Source organism: Oncorhynchus tshawytscha, linkage group LG02 (genome assembly GCF_018296145.1).
Source record: "Oncorhynchus tshawytscha isolate Ot180627B linkage group LG02, Otsh_v2.0, whole genome shotgun sequence".
Lineage (NCBI taxonomy): Eukaryota > Metazoa > Chordata > Actinopteri > Salmoniformes > Salmonidae > Oncorhynchus > Oncorhynchus tshawytscha.
The window spans coordinates 580579-600149 of NC_056430.1; the positions used below are offsets into that span (position 1 = coordinate 580579).

The 19571-nt window shown below is 42.0% G+C and overlaps 1 protein-coding gene across 11 annotated transcripts in view; it reads right to left on the reverse strand.

Moving 5' to 3' along the window:
* The window catches only part of LOC121847590 (plasma membrane calcium-transporting ATPase 2-like), a 212731-nt gene that overhangs the window by 112874 nt on the left and 80286 nt on the right, over positions 1 to 19571 (reverse strand). For all 11 annotated transcript variants that reach the window (XM_042329410.1, XM_042329419.1, XM_042329430.1 and 8 more), the window contains one exon: positions 404 to 661. In XM_042329410.1, the coding sequence (XP_042185344.1) occupies positions 404 to 661 (258 nt within the window). The remainder of the gene's footprint in view (positions 1 to 403; positions 662 to 19571) is intronic.

The following is a 19571-nucleotide window of genomic DNA, read 5'->3' on the forward strand; positions in this document are numbered from 1 at the left end:
GCTGCAGAGAAATGAAAAGAGGAGCGACCCAGGGATGTGTGCGCTTTGGGGACCTTTAACAGAAGGTGACTGGCAGAATGGGTGTTGTATGTGGAGGATGAGGGCTGCAGTAGATATCTCAGATAGGGGGAGTGAGGCCTAAGAGGGTTTATAAATAAGCATCAACCAGTGGGTCTTGCGACGGGTACACAGAGATGACCAGTTTACAGAGGAGTACAGAGTGCAGTGATGTGTCCTATAAGGAGCATTGGTGGCAAATCTGATGGTCGAATGGTGAAGAACATCTAGACACTCATTATTCTTACCGAACCAAATGACCTTTGTTTTCGGAGATGTTCAGAACAAGCAGAGAAAGCTTGTTGGATACTGTCCCGGTTTAGGTTAGTTGAGTATTCATACGTACCATACTTGATTTGTGCGATGTCCCCGACCACGATGTCAGCAACCGGGAGCTGGATGACCTGAGCACCTCGGACCACCTGGAACTTCTGCTCCTGCTCGATGCGGCTCTGCAGCCCTCTGAACTGCTTCTCCTTGCTCCAGTCGTTGAAGGCCGTCACCAGAACCACACACACGACAGACAACAAGATGGCTGCTCCCTCTATCCAGCCGGCCTCGGCCTCACCCTCATCCTCCGCACCCGCCGCCGCTGTCCCACAGGCTGAGAGAGAGAGAGAGGGAGAGGGGTTTATATAGAGGTGACATGCACACACACACACAAACACACATACACGCAAACACACATACACGCACACGCACACGCACACACACACTGCTCGTCTACTATACAGCATGGTGTTATTTTACTACTATACAGCATGGTGTTCTACTATACAGCATGGTGTTCTGCTATACAGCATGGTGTTCTACTATACAGCATGGTGTTCTACTATACAGCATGGTGTTATTTTACTACTATACAGCATGGTGTTATTTTACTGCTATACAGCATGGTGTTCTGCTATACAGCATGGTGTTATTTTACTACTATACAGCATGGTGTTATTTTACTACTATACAGCATGGTGTTATTTTACTGCTATACAGCATGGTGTTCTACTATACAGCATGGTGTTATTTTACTACTATACAGCATGGTGTTCTACTATACAGCATGGTGTTATTTTACTACTATACAGCATGGTGTTATTTTACTACTATACAGCATGGTGTTATTTTACTACTATACAGCATGGTGTTATTTTACTACTATACAGCATGGTGTTCTACTATACAGCATGGTGTTCTACTATACAGCATTGTGTTATTTTACTGCTATACAGCATGGTGTTCTACTATACAGCATGGTGTTATTTTACTGCTATACAGCATGGTGTTCTGCTATACAGCATGGTGTTATTTTACTGCTATACAGCATGGTGTTATTTTACTGCTATACAGCATGGTGTTCTACTATACAGCATGGTGTTCTACTATACAGCATGGTGTTCTACTATACAGCATGGTGTTATTTTACTACTATACAGCATGGTGTTATTTTACTACTATACAGCATGGTGTTATTTTACTACTATACAGCATGGTGTTATTTTACTACTATACAGCATGGTGTTCTACTATACAGCATGGTGTTCTACTATAAAGCATTGTGTTATTTTACTGCTATACAGCATGGTGTTCTACTATACAGCATGGTGTTCTACTATACAGCATGGTGTTATTTTACTGCTATACAGCATGGTGTTCTACTATACAGCATGGTGTTCTACTATACAGCATGGTGTTCTACTATACAGCATTGTGTTCTACTATACAGCATGGTGTTCTACTATACAGCATGGTGTTCTACTATACAGCATGGTGTTATTTTACTGCTATACAGCATGGTGTTCTACTATACAGCATGGTGTTATTTTACTGCTATACAGCATGGTGTTCTACTATACAGCATGGTGTTCTACTATACAGCATGGTGTTCTACTATACAGCATGGTGTTCTACTATACAGCATGGTGTTCTACTATACAGCATGGTGTTCTACTATACAGCATGGTGTTCTACTATACAGCATGGTGTTCTACTATACAGCATTGTGTTCTACTATACAGCATGGTGTTCTACTATACAGCATGGTGTTCTACTATACAGCATGGTGTTCTACTATACAGCATGGTGTTCTACTATACAGCATGGTGTTCTACTATACAGCATGGTGTTCTACTATACAGCATGGTGTTCTACTATACAGCATGGTGTTCTACTATACAGCATGGTGTTCTACTATACAGCATGGTGTTCTACTATACAGCATGGTGTTATTTTACTACTATACAGCATTGTGTTCTACTATACAGCATGGTGTTATTTTACTACTATACAGCATTGTGTTCTACTATACAGCATGGTGTTCTACTGTACAGCATGGTGTTATTTTACTACTATACAGCATGGTGTTATTTTACTGCTATACAGCATGGTGTTCTGCTATACAGCATTGTGTTCTACTATACAGCATGGTGTTATTTTACTACTATACAGCATGGTGTTCTACTATACAGCATTGTGTTCTACTATACAGCATGGTGTTCTACTATACAGCATGGTGTTCTACTATACAGCATGGTGTTCTACTATACAGCATGGTGTTCTACTATACAGCATGGTGTTCTACTATACAGCATGGTGTTCTACTATACAGCATGGTGTTATTTTACTACTATACAGCATGGTGTTATTTTACTACTATACAGCATGGTGTTATTTTACTACTATACAGCATGGTGTTCTACTATACAGCATTGTGTTCTACTATACAGCATGGTGTTCTACTATACAGCATGGTGTTATTTTACTACTATACAGCATGGTGTTCTACTATACAGCATGGTGTTATTTTACTACTATACAGCATTGTGTTCTACTATACAGCATGGTGTTCTACTATACAGCATGGTGTTCTACTATACAGCATGGTGTTCTACTATACAGCATGGTGTTCTACTATACAGCATGGTGTTCTACTATACAGCATGGTGTTCTACTATACAGCATGGTGTTCTACTATACAGCATGGTGTTATTTTACTACTATACAGCATGGTGTTATTTTACTGCTATACAGCATGGTGTTCTACTATACAGCATGGTGTTATTTTACTACTATACAGCATGGTGTTATTTTACTACTATACAGCATGGTGTTATTTTACTACTATACAGCATGGTGTTATTTTACTACTATACAGCATGGTGTTATTTTACTGCTATACAGCATGGTGTTATTTTACTACTACACAGCATGGTGTTATTTTACTGCTATACAGCATGGTGTTATTTTACTGCTATACAGCATGGTGTTATTTTACTACTATACAGCATGGTGTTATTTTACTGCTATACAGCATGGTGTTCTACTATACAGCATTGTGTTCTACTATACAGCATGGTGTTCTACTATACAGCATGGTGTTCTACTATACAGCATGGTGTTATTTTACTACTATACAGCATGGTGTTCTACTATACAGCATTGTGTTCTACTATACAGCATGGTGTTCTACTATACAGCATGGTGTTCTACTATACAGCATGGTGTTCTACTATACAGCATGGTGTTCTACTATACAGCATGGTGTTCTACTATACAGCATGGTGTTCTACTATACAGCATGGTGTTATTTTACTACTATACAGCATGGTGTTCTACTATACAGCATGGTGTTATTTTACTGCTATACAGCATGGTGTTCTACTATACAGCATGGTGTTATTTTACTGCTATACAGCATGGTGTTCTACTATACAGCATGGTGTTCTACTATACAGCATGGTGTTATTTTACTGCTATACAGCATGGTGTTCTACTATACAGCATTGTGTTCTACTATACAGCATGGTGTTATTTTACTGCTATACAGCATGGTGTTCTACTATACAGCATGGTGTTCTACTATACAGCATGGTGTTCTACTATACAGCATGGTGTTCTACTATACAGCATGGTGTTCTACTATACAGCATGGTGTTCTACTATACAGCATGGTGTTCTACTATACAGCATGGTGTTATTTTACTACTATACAGCATGGTGTTCTACTATACAGCATGGTGTTCTACTATACAGCATGGTGTTCTACTATACAGCATGGTGTTCTACTATACAGCATGGTGTTCTACTATACAGCATGGTGTTCTACTATACAGCATGGTGTTCTACTATACAGCATGGTGTTCTACTATACAGCATGGTGTTATTTTACTACTGTACAGCATGGGGTTTTACTAAACACATGTGTCACGCCCTACATATTGTTTATTATTGTGGTGTTAAACCTACTTATTGTTTATTATTGTTAAAGCTACTTATTGTTTATTGTTGTGGTCTTAAGCCTACAAATGGTTTATTATTGTCACGCCCTGGCCTTAGTATTCTTTGTTTTCTTTATTATTTTGGTTAGGTCAGGGTGTGACATGGGTGATGTATGGTTTTTGTCTCATCTAGGGTGTTTGTACTGTCTAGGGTTTTTTGTAGATTTATGGGGTTGTGTTCAGTTTAGTTGTCTATGGTTGCCTAGATTGGTTCTCAATCAGAGGCAGGTGTTTATCGTTGTCTCTGATTGGGAACCATATTTAGGTAGCCATGTTCTTTGAGTAATTTGTGGGGTGATTGTTTCCTGTCTTTGTGTTCTCTGCACCAGATAGGACTGTTTCGGACTTGCCACGTTTGTTATTTTGTAAAGTGTGTTCAGTTTTTTCCCTATTAAAAACCATGGACACCTAGCACGCTGTGTATTGGTCCGATCCTTGCTACACCTCTTCAGAAGGAGAGGAGGAAATCAGCCGTGACAACAGGAGAGACAGTAAAGCACTAACTCAATGTGAACACGAATAACATAAAACACTAACTTACTACACTACTAACGAAAAGTCACATCAACCAGAAAACATTTTCCCGGCATTGTCTCTGCACAGCAGTCTAAGCCCCATCGCTGTTCAGCAAACAGAAACCCCACAGGGAATACAGTAAAAGTGTCTTTAGTTAATGAACATGTTTCTGTCGGAGCCTAGATTCACTCATACGGACACTGTCTTCATCACTGCAAGCAGATGGAAATATGTATATAGCGAAGAGATCCCAATGAACGGGAGCAGCCGTATTTGGCTGTAGGCGAAGACACTGTAAAGGGGTAATCCACTAGGGAGTGTGTATTCCAAGCACCACAGAGACAGATTCATTAAATCAACTGTCTGTTTGGGAATACATGGAGGTTTCCCAGTAAACAGGGAAACATTCCCAGAACATTAGATTCACATGAAGTTCTAGTAAGGGTTTGTATCTCACATTAGGATAATAACATCCCCAAAACATTTGGATAATGTTTTTTTGATAACAACATGATTAAAAGGTTCAATGCAGAATTATTTTTTTTATCTCAATATCAAATTATTTTTTTATTTTTTTATCTCAATATCAAATTATTTCTGGGTAACAATTAAGTACATTAAAAAAAATTGTAATAGCAAAGAGCAAAATCATTGAATCCAGTCTTACAAAGGATATGAAGAGAATGGGAACATTTTTAATAACTCAGGAACTGTGTCCTGATTGACCATATTAGTCTGAACAAGATCCACATCCCTTTGGTATTCGCAGAGGGTAAAATATCAGGCTATAAATCTGAAGATTCCAGCATCAATCCCACATTATTCTTTAACCATCTTTATTATTCTATTTATTTACTGTGAAATTGATGCTCAGATATACTCTACTAAAAAAAAGAAGATATTTATTTCACCCAGATGCATAACTCCAGTGAGAAATGCATTAATTTAGACTAATTGTGAGAAAAAAATTACATTATGTACATTATGTAAAAATGTACTGTTTCTTTTTTTAAACACACAAGATAAAATTCCTTCTTTGAGACGCTCCCCCCCTGTCTTATTTTCCATGATCTGAACAGAAAAAGTGGTCCTAGATCAGCACTCAGTCTTGGATAGCTTGTAAATATGGGCCCAGAAGTGTTGGTGAATAACCCAGTATATCCCTGGGTTAGTTACGTCTAAAAAGGAAGTGTAGAATTCCTGATTACTGGATACATGAATACTGCTATAACTTTATACTGAAAAAAAGACGATGAAGGAGAGATTCCCTGGTGGCGCAGAGGATAAAACATTGCAGGTTCAACCCCCACATGTTCAGATTGTCAACATATGACGTTGGGGGGAAAAAAGATGTGGTTGTTTATATGATTAAATGTTGTTCAAAAGTCCTGTGAATTAAATTGAAATGCCATGTGTCTCTACATCACCTAGAATACTACTGAAACGTTGGCTGGGCTCTACTAGACCATGGTGTTTACCTATGGAGGAGTCCACTACTAGACCATAGTGTTTACCTATGGAGGAGTCCACTACTAGACCATGGTGTTTACCTATGGAGGAGTCCACTACTAGACCCTGGTGTTTACCTATGGAGGAGTCCACTACTAGACCCTGGTGTTTACCTATGGAGGAGTCCACTACTAGACCATGGTGTTTACCTATGGAGCAGCAAGAGGAACTGCCCGTCCAACCCTACCTTCAGGCTTACACCTGAGCACTCTGTTCTGGTCTCTTGACACTCCCACCCCTATGGGAGGACAGCTCCCGTTGAGCCGGGTCCAAGCTCCTCTCTGTCCCTGCCCACCTTCCCCCTGATGCTAGGACAGCAGTCCCTGTCCATCTTCCCCCTGATGCTAGGACAGCAGAGTCCCTGTCCATCTTCCCCCTGAAGCTAGGAGAGCAGAGTCCCTGTCCATCTTCCCCCTGAAGCTAGGACAGCAGAGTCCCTGTCCATCTTCAGGCCCCTGAAGCACTCAGCAGAGTCCCTGTCCATCCCCCCCTGATGCTAGGACAGCAGAGTCCCTGTCCATCTCCCCCTGAAGCTAGGACAGCAGAGTCCTGTCCAACTTCCCCCTGATGCTAGGACAGCAGAGTCCCTTCCCATCTTCCCCACTGATGCTAGGTCAGCAGAGTCCTGTCCATCTTCCCCCTGATGCTAGGACAGCAGAGTCCCTGTCCATCTTCCCCCCTGATGCTCTTACCTCTTATCTCTTATCTCTTTATTCTTACCTCTTTACTCTTTACTCTTTACTCTTATCTCTTTACTCTTACCTCTTTACTCTTCTCTTTATTCTTTACTCTTATCTCGTATCTTTTTACTCTTATCTCTTTACTCTTTATTCTTTACTCTTTACTCTTACCTCTTTACTCTTCTCTTTATTCTTATCTTTTTACTCATCTCTTTATTCTTATCTCTTTACTCTTATCTCTTATTTGTTTACTCTTATCTCTTTACTCTTATCTCTTTACTCTTACCTCTCTACTCTTTACTCTTATCTCTTTACTTTTATCTCTTTACTCTTATCTCTTTACTCTTACCTCTTTACTTTCTTACCTCTTTACTCTTTAAAATTAGAGATTTACTCTTAGAAGAATAAAGAGATACTTTTATCTCTTAAAAAGATAAGAATACCTCTTTTTACTCTTACCTCTTTACTCTTATCTCTTTAGAGAAGAGTAAAGAGGTAAGAGTAAAGAGTAAAGAATAAAGAGATGAGTAAAAGATAAGAGTAAAGAATAAAGAGAAGAGTAAACCTCTTTTACTCTAAAGAGATATCTCTTTACTCTTTAACTCTTTCTCTTTACTCTTACCTCTTTAAGAATCTCTTACCTCTTAACTCTTATTCTTACCTCTTTACTCTTTACTCTTACCTCTTATCTCTCTACCTCTTACCTCTTTAGTAAAGAGGTAAGAATACTCTTTAAGAGTACCTCTTTATTCTTACCTCTTTACTCTTTACTCTTATCTCTTATCTCTATACTCTTACCTCTTTACTCTTACCTCTTTACTTTTATCTCTTTACTCTTACCTCTTTACTCTTTACTTTTACTCTTTACTCTTATCTCTTTACTCTTACCCCTTATCTCTTTATTCTTACCTCTTATCTCTTTACTCTTATCTCTTTACTCTTTATTCTTATCTCTTTACTCTTATCTTTTTACTCTTATCTCTTTACTCTTTATTCTTATCTCTTTACTCTTATCTCTTATCTCTTTATTCTTACCTCTTTACTCTTTACTCTTATCTCTTTACTCTTATCTCTTATCTCTTTATTCTTATCTCTTTACTCTTTATTCTTATCTTTTTACTCTTATCTCTTTACTCTTATCTCTTTACTCTTATCTCTTTACTCTTCACTCTTATCTCGTATCTCTTTAAAGAGATAAGAGTAAAGAGTAAAGAGATCTTTAAAATCTAAGAGACTCTTAAAGAGAAGAATTATCTCTTAAGAATAAAAGTAAAAAGATCTCTTAAAGAATAAAGAGAACTAAAGAGGTATCTCTTTAAAGAATAAAGAGATAAGAATAAAGTAAAGATAAGAATAAAGAGACCTCTTTACTCTTACCTCTAAACTCTTAAGAATACTCTAAGAATATTATTAAGAAGAGTATTCTTACCTCTACTCTTTACTCTTTACTCTTACCTCTTACCTCTTATCTCTTATCTCTTTACTCTTTACTCTTTATTCTTATCTCTTTACTCTTACCTCTTTACTCTTACCTCTCTACTCTTTACTCTTACCCCTTATCTCTTTATTCTTACCTCTTTACTCTTATCTCTTATCTCTTTACTCTTATCTCTTTACTCTTTATTATTATCTCTTTACTCTTATATCTTTACTCGTACCTCTCTACTCTTTACTCTTACCTCTTAACTCTTACCTCTTATCTCTTTATTCTTACCTCTTTACTCTTTACTCGTATCTCTTTACTCTTTACTCTTATCTCTTTACTCTTACCTCTCTACTCTTTACTCTTACCTCTTTATTCTTACCTCTTTACTCTTTTCTCTTATCTCTTCATTCTTTACTCTTATCTCTTTACTCTTATCTCTTTACTCTTACCTCTGATATTAAGTCACTCTGGATAAAAGTGTACTTACTCTTACCTCTGATACTGTAAGTTGCTCTGGATAAGCACAACTGCTAACTGACTAAAATGTAAATTGCCATGATGGGGATGTACTCCAATTTGTTTTAAGGAGCTAGACATTTTAATGCTGTAAATGCTGTGGTAAAATAACATTTTCTAAATGTTCTTGAAATGTTCTGAGGACTTCTATATGTTACGTCTGCTTCCAACTCACACCGCTAGATCCCCTGAATGCAGCTCTCTCCAACTCACACCGCTAGATCCTCTGAACGCAGCTCACTCTCCAACTCACAGCCTCAAACACATAGATCCCCTGAACACAGCTCACTCTCCAACTCACAGCCTCAAACACATAGATCCCCTGAACACAACTCACTCTCCAACTCACAGCCATCGGATTCCCTGTTATCAACATATTGCCTGATCTCCCGGACTACATTACTACTAGCCTTTTCCCTGCATGTACTGTTGCCCTTTTGGACCCCCTGTGTGTGACCTTCTGCCTGCCCCTGGACCCAGCTACCTGCCTCCTCCTGTGTATGACCTACTGCCTGCCCCTGGACCCAGCTACCTGCCTCCTCCTGTGTATGACCTTCTGCCTGCCCCTGGACCCAGCTACCTGCCTCCCCCTGTGTGTGAATTTCTGCCTGCCCCTGGACCCAGATACCCGCCTCCTCCTGTGTATGACCTTCTGCCTGCCCCTGGACCCAGCTACCTGCCTCCCCCTGTGTGTGACCTTCTGCCTGCCCCTGGACCCAGCTACCTGCCTCCTCCTGTGTATGACCTTCTGCCTGCCCCTGGACCCAGCTACTACCTGCCTCCTCCTGTGTATGATCTTCTGCCTGCTCCTGCTCCTGGACCCAGCTACCTGCCTCCTCCTGTGTATGACCTTCTGCCTGCCCCTGGACCCAGCTACCTGCCTCCTCTTGTGGTCCTTTTCAAAGATACACCTACTGCGCCCAGCGCTTGAAACCAGCTCTCTGTCTCCCATCGTGTTCATTACACTAAATGTATATTGCTTGAACGTCAATGTAATATTATGTTAAACCTAAAACGAATATGCTTTGACCTTATTTGGAAATTGTGCAACATTGTGGCAATATTGTTGCAGCATCCCAGACAACTCCCATCTTAATTAAATGTTCTGGGAACGTTAAATAACTTTATTCTGTTCTTACAACATTATAGGAATGTTCTCACATTCCTGTAATAACAAATGAATGTTTTTTGCAGCCTGATACAAACATTATCTGAATGTCAGTGTTTTGGGAACATATATTTTGTGATAAACCCCAAAATGTTCTCAAAAAGACTGTTCCTACAAAAACGAATGAAACATTCTGGGAACCTTTAAATTACAGATTCAATTTTGTTCTAGGAACATTCTTGCAACATCTGGTGATTGTGTTATACAAACATTCTGTGGTCATCATCATGACTGGTGTCAAAGTGGTGTGTTTAGGTGGCAGGGAAGTCCCTCTATAACCTATTGATGTCAGAGTGGTGTGTTTAGGTGGCAGGGAAGTCAGGCACAGGAGAATCAAACTGGGTGGAATGGAGTCGTTTAATGACTTAAAAAGAAAACATAACTATGAATAATATAAAACAAAGTGGGTACCAGGACTCGTCACGCACCAATACAAACAACACGAAATCTGAACAACAAACTATCTCTGACAAAGACATGAGGGGAAACAGAGGGTTAAATACACAACAGGTAATTGATGGGATTGGAACCAGGTGTGAAGGAACACAAGACAAAACCAATGGAAAATGAAAAATGGATCAGTGATGGCTAGAAGACCGGTGACGTCGAGAGGCATTCACTTCGGGAGAAGTCATGACAACTGGAAAGTTGTTGTGTGGTGAGAACATTTGTCGCGACATTAAGAATGTTCTGGGAATTTTCACAGAATCAATGTTGTGTTTGCTGTTGTGTGTGTTACGTAATACTAACCTTTTAGAGTCATTTCTCATGGACTGAGAGATGCACGTAACATAAATGGTCGTAGCATCTGTCGACAGACTGTGAGATGTGACGACTAATAAGGACATTTGATTTATTACAGCTAGACCTCTCCCCATCTTTACAACCATTGAATCTATATGTTTTGACAGTTTAAAATCAAAGGTAACGACGAGTAATTTAGTCTGCTCAACTTGTTCAAGAGCCACATTATTCATTATCAGATTCAGCTGAGGTCTAGCACTTAGGAAACGATTTGTACCAAATACAATGCTTTTACTTTTAGAGATGTTCAGGACCAGTTTATTACTGGCCACCCATTCCAAAACAGACTGCAACTCTTTGTTAAGGGTTTCAGTGACTTCATTAGCTGTGGTTTTTGATGTGTATATATGGTTGAATCATCAGCATACATGGACACACCTGCTGTGTTTAATGCCAGTGGCAGGTCATTGGTAACAATAGAAAAGAGTAGAGGGCCTAGAGAGCTGCCTTGCAGTACACCACACTTTACATGTTTTATATGAATCAAATCAATCAAATTTATTCATAAACAGCCAATGTCACAAAGTGCTGTACAACCTAAAACCCCAAACAGCAAGCAATGCAGGTGTAGAGAAGCTTCCATTAAAGAAAACCCTTTGAGTTCTATTAGATAAATAGCTCTGAATCCACAATATGGCAGAGGTTGAAAAGCCACATGAGTTACGCATATGTTTTCTCAACAAAAGGTTATGGTCAATAATATAGGCTGCACTGAAATCTAACAGAACATCTCCCACAGTATTCCTATTATCAATGTCTTTCAACCAATCATCAGTAACTTGTGTCAGTGCTGTACATGTTGAGTGCTCTTCTCTATAAGCGTTAGAAAAGTCATTCGTACATTTTGTTTTTTTACAGAGAAATAGCATTGTATTTGGTCAAACACAATTCTTTCCAACATTTTGCTAAGAGCTGACCGCAAGCTGAAAGGTCTGCTGTTAGAACCAGTAAAGGCCGCTTTACCACTCTTGGGTAGCGGAATGACTTTGGCTTCCCTCCAGGCCTCTTGGGTAGCAGAATGACTTTGGCTTCCCTCCAGGCCTCTTGGGTAGCAGAATGACTTTGGCTTCCCTCCAGGCCTCTTGGGTAGCAGAATGACTTTGGCTTCCCTCCAGGCCTCTTGGGTAGCGGAATGACTTTGGCTTCCCTCCAGGCCTGAGGACAAAGACTTTCCTCTCAGCTCAGATGATGACAGACAGGCAGAGCCAGTCCTCACTAGCTTTCCATCTAAGTTGTCAGGAGGTTTGTTATTATTTTTTACAAATGTTCAAACTTGAAATGCTTTTCTTTCATCATTTCTTTTTTTTATGTGTGAGTACAATGGCTCACTGTTCTTTGTTGGCATTTCCTGCAGTTTCCCCACTTTGCCAATGAAGTATTCATTAAAATAATTGGCAACATTAAATGGTTTTGTGATGAATAAGCCATCTGATTCGATTAAATATGGAGTTGAATTTGTCTTTCTGCCAATAATTTCATTTAAAGTAAGCCAACTTTTTCTTTCCATAATTCTTTATATCATTGATATTGTCTTCATAATACTGTTGTTGTTGTCACATCATTTCTCAATTTGCAGTAAGACAGCCAGTCAGATGTGCAGCCAGACTTATTTGCCCCATCACTTTCAGCCACACAGTTTTTCAATTCCTCATCAATCCATGGAGATTTAACAGTTCTAAGTCCATTTCTTAACAGGTGTTTATCAATCATTGTAAGAATCAATTCCATAAATTCATCAAGTGCAGCGTCTGGATGCTCCTCCTCATCACATCAGACCAACACATATTTTTAACATCATCCACATAAGAGTCACAGCTTAATCTTTTGTATGATCTCTTATACACTATTTTAGGCCCAGCTGTTGGAACTTTGACTTTCCTGGATATACCCACTATATTGTGATCACTGCATCCAATGGGTACAGATTCAGCTTTAGAACCAAGTTCTACAGTATTAGTAAAATGTGATCAATACATGTGGATGATCTTGTTCCTGTAGTGTTTGTAAACACCCTGGTAGGTTGATTAATAACCTGAACCAGATTACAGACACTGGTTACAGTTGTAAGCTTCCTCTTGAGTGGACAGATTGATGAAAACCAGTCAATATTCAGGTCCCCAAGAAAGTAGACCTCTCTGTTTACATCACATACACTATCAAGCATTTCACACATTATTTAGATACTGACTGTTAGCACTTGGTGGCCTATAACAACACCCCAAAATAAAAGGCTTTAGATGAGGCAGGTGAACCTGCAACCACAACACATCAATAACACTTGACATAAGATCTTCTCTAAGCATTACAGGGATGTGGTTCTAAATATATACAGCAACACCTCCCCCATAAGCATTCCTGTCTCTTCTATAGATGTTATATCCTTGTATTGCTACTGATGCATCATTAAATGAATTATCTAAGTGAGATTCAGAAATGGCTAATACAGTGGGGCAAAAAAGTATTTAGTCAGCCACCAATTATGCAAGTTCTCCCACTTAAAAAGATGAGAGAGGCCTGTACTTTTCATCATAGGTACACTTCAACTATGACGGACAAAATGAGAATAAAAAATCCAGAAAATCACATTGTAGGATTTTTAATGAATTTATTTGCAAATTATGTTGGAAAATCTGGCAGTTCTATCTGGACTCAACTAGAACAGTTCTATCTGGACTCAACTAGAACAGTGACTATCTATCTGGCAGTTCTATCTGGACTCAACTAGAACAGTTCTATCTGGACTCAACTAGAACAGTGACTATCTATCTGGCAGTTCTATCTGGACTCAACTAGAACAGTGACTATCTATCTGGCAGTTCTATCTGGACTCAAATTTAACAGTGACTACCTATCTGGACTCAACTAGAACAGTGACTATCTATCTGCAGATAGAACACGCAGTTATTTACATAATAATGAGCCTTCTGGCATTTCTCACATTAATGTAGGCTGTAACATGGAGCTATGTAACACTGTAACACCCTGTAACAGGGCCTTCACGGAGCTATGTAACACTGTAATACCCTGTAACATGGAGCTATGTAACACTGTAACACCCTGTAACATGGAGCTATGTAACACTGTAACACCCTGTAACATGGAGCTATGTAACACTGTAACACCCTAACATGGAGCTATGTAACACTGTAGCACCCTGTAACAGGGCCTTCATGGAGCTATGTAACACTGTAACACCCTGTAACAGGGCCTTCACGGAGCTATGTAACACTGTAGCACCCTGTATCAGGGCCTTCACGGAGCTATGTAACACTGTAACACCCTGTAACAGGGCCTTCATGGAGCTATGTAACACTGTAGCACCCTGTAACAGGGCCTTCATGGAGCTATGTAACACTGTAACACCCTGTAACAGGGCCTTCATGGAGCTATGTAACACTGTAGCACCCTGTAACAGGGCCTTCATGGAGCTATGTAACACTGTAGCACCCTGTAACAGGGCCTTCATGGAGCTATGTAACACTGTAGCACCCTGTAACATGGCCTTCATGGAGCTATGTAACACTGTAACACCCTGTAACAGGGCCTTCATGGAGCTATGTAACACTGTAACACCCTGTAACATGGCCTTCATGGAGCTATGTAACACTGTAACACCCTGTAACATGGCCTTCATGGAGCTATGTAACACTGTAACACCCTGTAACAGGGCATTCATGGAGCTATGTAACACTGTAGCACCCTGTAACATGGCCTTCATGGAGCTATGTAACACTGTAGCACCCTGTAACAGGGCCTTCATGGAGCTATGTAACACTGTAGCACCCTGTAACATGGCCTTCATGGAGCTATGTAACACTGTAACACCCTGTAACAGGGCCTTCATGGAGCTATGTAACACTGTAGCACCCTGTAACAGGGCCTTCACGGAGCTATGTAACACTGTAGCACCCTGTAACAGGGCCTTCATGGAGCTATGTAACACTGTAGCACCCTGTAACAGGGCCTTCATGGAGCTATGTAACACTGTAACACCCTGTAACAGGGCCTTCATGGAGCTATGTAACACTGTAGCACCCTGTAACAGGGCCTTCATGGAGCTATGTAACACTGTAACACCCTGTAACAGGGCCTTCATGGAGCTATGTAACACTGTAGCACCCTGTAACAGGGCCTTCATGGAGCTATGTAACACTGTAGCACCCTGTAACAGGGCCTTCGTGGAGCTATGTAACACTGTAGCACCCTGTAACAGGGCCTTCATGGAGCATGTAACACTGTAGCACCCTGTAACAGGGCCTTCATGGAGCTATGTAACACTGTAACACCCTGTAACAGGGCCTTCACGGAGCTATGTAACACTGTAACACCCTGTATCAGGGCCTTCACGGAGCTATGTAACACTGTAACACCCTGTAACAGGGCCTTCACGGAGCTATGTAACACTGTAACACCCTGTAACAGGGCCTTCATGGAGCTATGTAACACTGTAGCACCCTGTAACAGGGCCTTCATGGAGCTATGTAACACTGTAACACCCTGTAACAGGGCCTTCACGGAGCTATGTAACACTGTAACACCCTGTAACAGGGCCTTCACGGAGCTATGTAACACTGTAGCACCCTGTAACAGGGCCTTCATGGAGCTATGTAACTCTGTAACACCCTGTAACAGGGCCTTCACGGAGCTGTAACACTGTAACACCCTGTAACAGGGCCTTCACGGAGCTATGTAACACTGTAGCACCCTGTAACAGGGCCTTCATGGAGCTATGTAACACTGTAACACCCTGTAACAGGGCCTTCACGGAGCTATGTAACACTGTAACACCCTGTAACAGGGCCTTCACGGAGCTATGTAACACTGTAACACCCTGTAACAGGGCCTTCATGGAGCTATGTAACACTGTAACACCCTGTATCAGGGCCTTCACGGAGCTATGTAACACTGTAGCACCCTGTAACAGGGCCTTCACGGAGCTATGTAACACTGTAGCACCCTGTAACAGGGCCTTCATGGAGCTATGTAACACTGTAGCACCCTGTAACAGGGCCTTCACGGAGCTATGTAACACTGTAGCACCCTGTAACATGGCCTTCATGGAGCTATGTAACACTGTAGCACCCTGTAACAGGGCCTTCACGGAGCTATGTAACACTGTAGCACCCTGTAACAGGGCCTTCACGGAGCTATGTAACACTGTAGCACCCTGTAACAGGGCCTTCATGGAGCTATGTAACACTGTAGCACCCTGTAACAGGGCCTTCACGGAGCTATGTAACACTGTAGCACCCTGTAACAGGGCCTTCATGGAGCTATGTAACACTGTAACACCCTGTAACAGGGCCTTCACGGAGCTATGTAACACTGTAGCACCCTGTAACAGGGCCTTCACGGAGCTATGTAACACTAACACCCTGTAACAGGGCCTTCACGGAGCTATGTAACACTGTAGCACCCTGTAACAGGGCCTTCACGGAGCTATGTAACACTGTAACACCCTGTAACAGGGCCTTCATGGAGCTATGTAACACTGTAGCACCCTGTAACAGGGCCTTCATGGAGCTATGTAACACTGTAACACCCTGTAACAGGGCCTTCATGGAGCTATGTAACACTGTAGCACCCTGTAACAGGGCCTTCACGGAGCTATGTAACACTGTAACACCCTGTAACAGGGCCTTCACGGAGCTATGTAACACTGTAGCACCCTGTAACAGGGCCTTCACGGAGCTATGTAACACTGTAACACCCTGTAACAGGGCCTTCACGGAGCTATGTAACACTGTAGCACCCTGTAACAGGGCCTTCACGGAGCTATGTAACACTGTAGCACCCTGTAACAGGGCCTTCATGGAGCTATGTAACACTGTAGCACCCTGTAACAGGGCCTTCACGGAGCTATGTAACACTGTAGCACCCTGTAACAGGGCCTTCACGGAGCTATGTAACACTGTAACACCCTGTAACAGGGCCTTCACGGAGCTATGTAACACTGTAGCACCCTGTAACAGGGCCTTCACGGAGCTATGTAACACTGTAGCACCCTGTAACAGGGCCTTCATGGAGCTATGTAACACTGTAGCACCCTGTAACAGGGCCTTCACGGAGCTATGTAACACTGTAGCACCCTGTAACATGGCCTTCATGGAGCTATGTAACACTGTAGCACCCTGTAACAGGGCCTTCACGGAGCTATGTAACACTGTAGCACCCTGTAACAGGGCCTTCACGGAGCTATGTAACACTGTAGCACCCTGTAACAGGGCCTTCATGGAGCTATGTAACACTGTAGCACCCTGTAACAGGGCCTTCACGGAGCTATGTAACACTGTAGCACCCTGTAACAGGGCCTTCATGGAGCTATGTAACACTGTAGCACCCTGTAACAGGGCCTTCACGGAGCTATGTAACACTGTAGCACCCTGTAACAGGGCCTTCATGGAGCTATGTAACACTGTAGCACCCTGTAACAGGGCCTTCACGGAGCTATGTAACACTGTAGCACCCTGTAACAGGGCCTTCACCGAGCTATGTAACACTTACTCTGCAGCTTCTGTAGCCCCTCCAAACCCTGCTAGCGTATTGGCTGTGAATGCATCCCAAACGGCACCCGTTCCATAAGGCCCATGGTCAACAGTAGTGTACTACACAGCCATTTGTGAGCCAGCCTGTGTGTCTTCATTGAACATTTTCCAGCTCAGATAGAGGGCTGATGATGGTATCGCCATCACCTAAAGGTTATGTCTCCGGTGAACACTTCATTACACCCCTCATAAACTATTCCCCCTCCCAGATCCCCCCCGCCTCCCCCTCAGAAACTACCCCCCCCAGATCTCCCCCGCCTCCCCCTCAGAAACTATTCCCCCTCAGATTTCCCCCACCTCCCCCACAGAAACCATTCTCCTCCCCTTAGATCTCCCACCGCCTCCCCCGCAGAAACTATTTCCCCCCTCCCAGATCTCACCTCCCTTACCCTCAGAAACCATTCTCTCACCCCTGGATCTCCCCGGATCTCACCTCCCTTACCCTCAGAAACCATTCTCTCTCACCCCTGGATCTCCCCTGGATCTCACCTCCCTTACCCTCAGAAACCATTCTCTCTCACCCCTGGATCTCCCCGGATCTCACCTCCCTTACCCTCAGAAACCATTCTCTCTCACCCCTGGATCTCCCCGGATCTCACCTCCCTTACCCTCAGAAACCATTCTCTCTCACCCCTGGGATCTCACCTCCCTTACCCTCAGAAACCATTCTCTCTCACCCCTGGATCTTACCCGGATCTCACCTCCCTTACCCTCAGAAACCATTCTCTCTCACCCCTGGATCTCCCCCGGATCTCACCTCTCATTCCAAAAAGTTCACAATGCACAGTCACTCCTGTTAACAAGACTTAAGGGATCATGTTTAGCTAGTATGACAAGACGGCAGTGATGAGCTCCTACACAATTAGTGTTTTTCCATTACAGCGCCAGTGTTTTCACCAGAAGGCCATGTCCTGGCCGTTCTGCCTCCCTAGGTGACAAAAAAAAAAACTAGTGTTACCCAGCTCCTAACCCGGCAAAATGAAGTGTACAATGTTGGCCAGCAGGGCTATTCTACAGCCCCATCCAGGTGGTCCCGTATAACTATTAGGATAGGATCACCTGACCTCAACCCAACTGAGATGTTTTGGGATAAGTTGTAGCGCAGAGTGATAGTACACTATCCAGGTGTAGCTGGTTGAGAGAATGCCAAGAGGGTGCAAAACTGTCATCAAGGCAAAGGGTGGCTACTTTGAAGAATCTCAAATATATAATATATTTTGACTTGTTTAACACTTTTTTGGTTCCTGCATGATTCCATGTGTTATTTCATAGTTTTGATGTCTTCACTATTATTCTACAGTGTAGAGAAAAACCCTTGAATGAGTAGGTGTGTCCAAACTGTTGACTGGTACTGTATGTGATGGGATGTATTGTCATTATGGACAGTATGTGGATTTAATATGTAGTACAGTCGTGGCCAAAAGTTTTGAGAATGACACAAACATGAATTTTCACAAAGTCTGTTGCCTCAGTGTATTTAGATATTTTTGTTAGATGTTACTATGGAATACTGAAGTATAACTAGAAGCATTTCATACGTGTCAAAGGCTTTGTGTGTTTTTGTTTGTCCACCCGCCTCTTGAGGATTGACCGCAAGTTCTCGATGGGATTAAGGTCTGGGAAGTTTCCTGGCCATGGACCCAAAATATCAATGTGTTGTTCGTCACCAAACTGTTCCTGGATGGTTGGGAGAAGTTGGTCTCGGAGAATGTGTTGGTACCATTCATTATTCATGGCTGTGTTCTTAGGCAAAATTGTGAGTGAGCCCACTGCCTTGGCTGAGAAGCAACCCCACACATGAATGGTCTCAGGATGCTTTACTGTTGGCATGACACAGGACTGATGGTAGCGCTCATCTTGTCTTCTCCGGACAAGCTTTATTTCCGGATGCCCCAAACAATCAGAAGGGGGATTCATCAGAGAAAATGACTTTACCCCCATCCTCAGCAGTCCAATCCCTGTACCTTTTGCAGAATATCAGCCTGTCCCTGATGTTTTTCCTGGAGAGAAGTGGCTTCTTTGCTGCCCTTCTTGACACCAGGCCATCCTCCAAAAGTCTTCGCCTCACTGTGCGTGCAG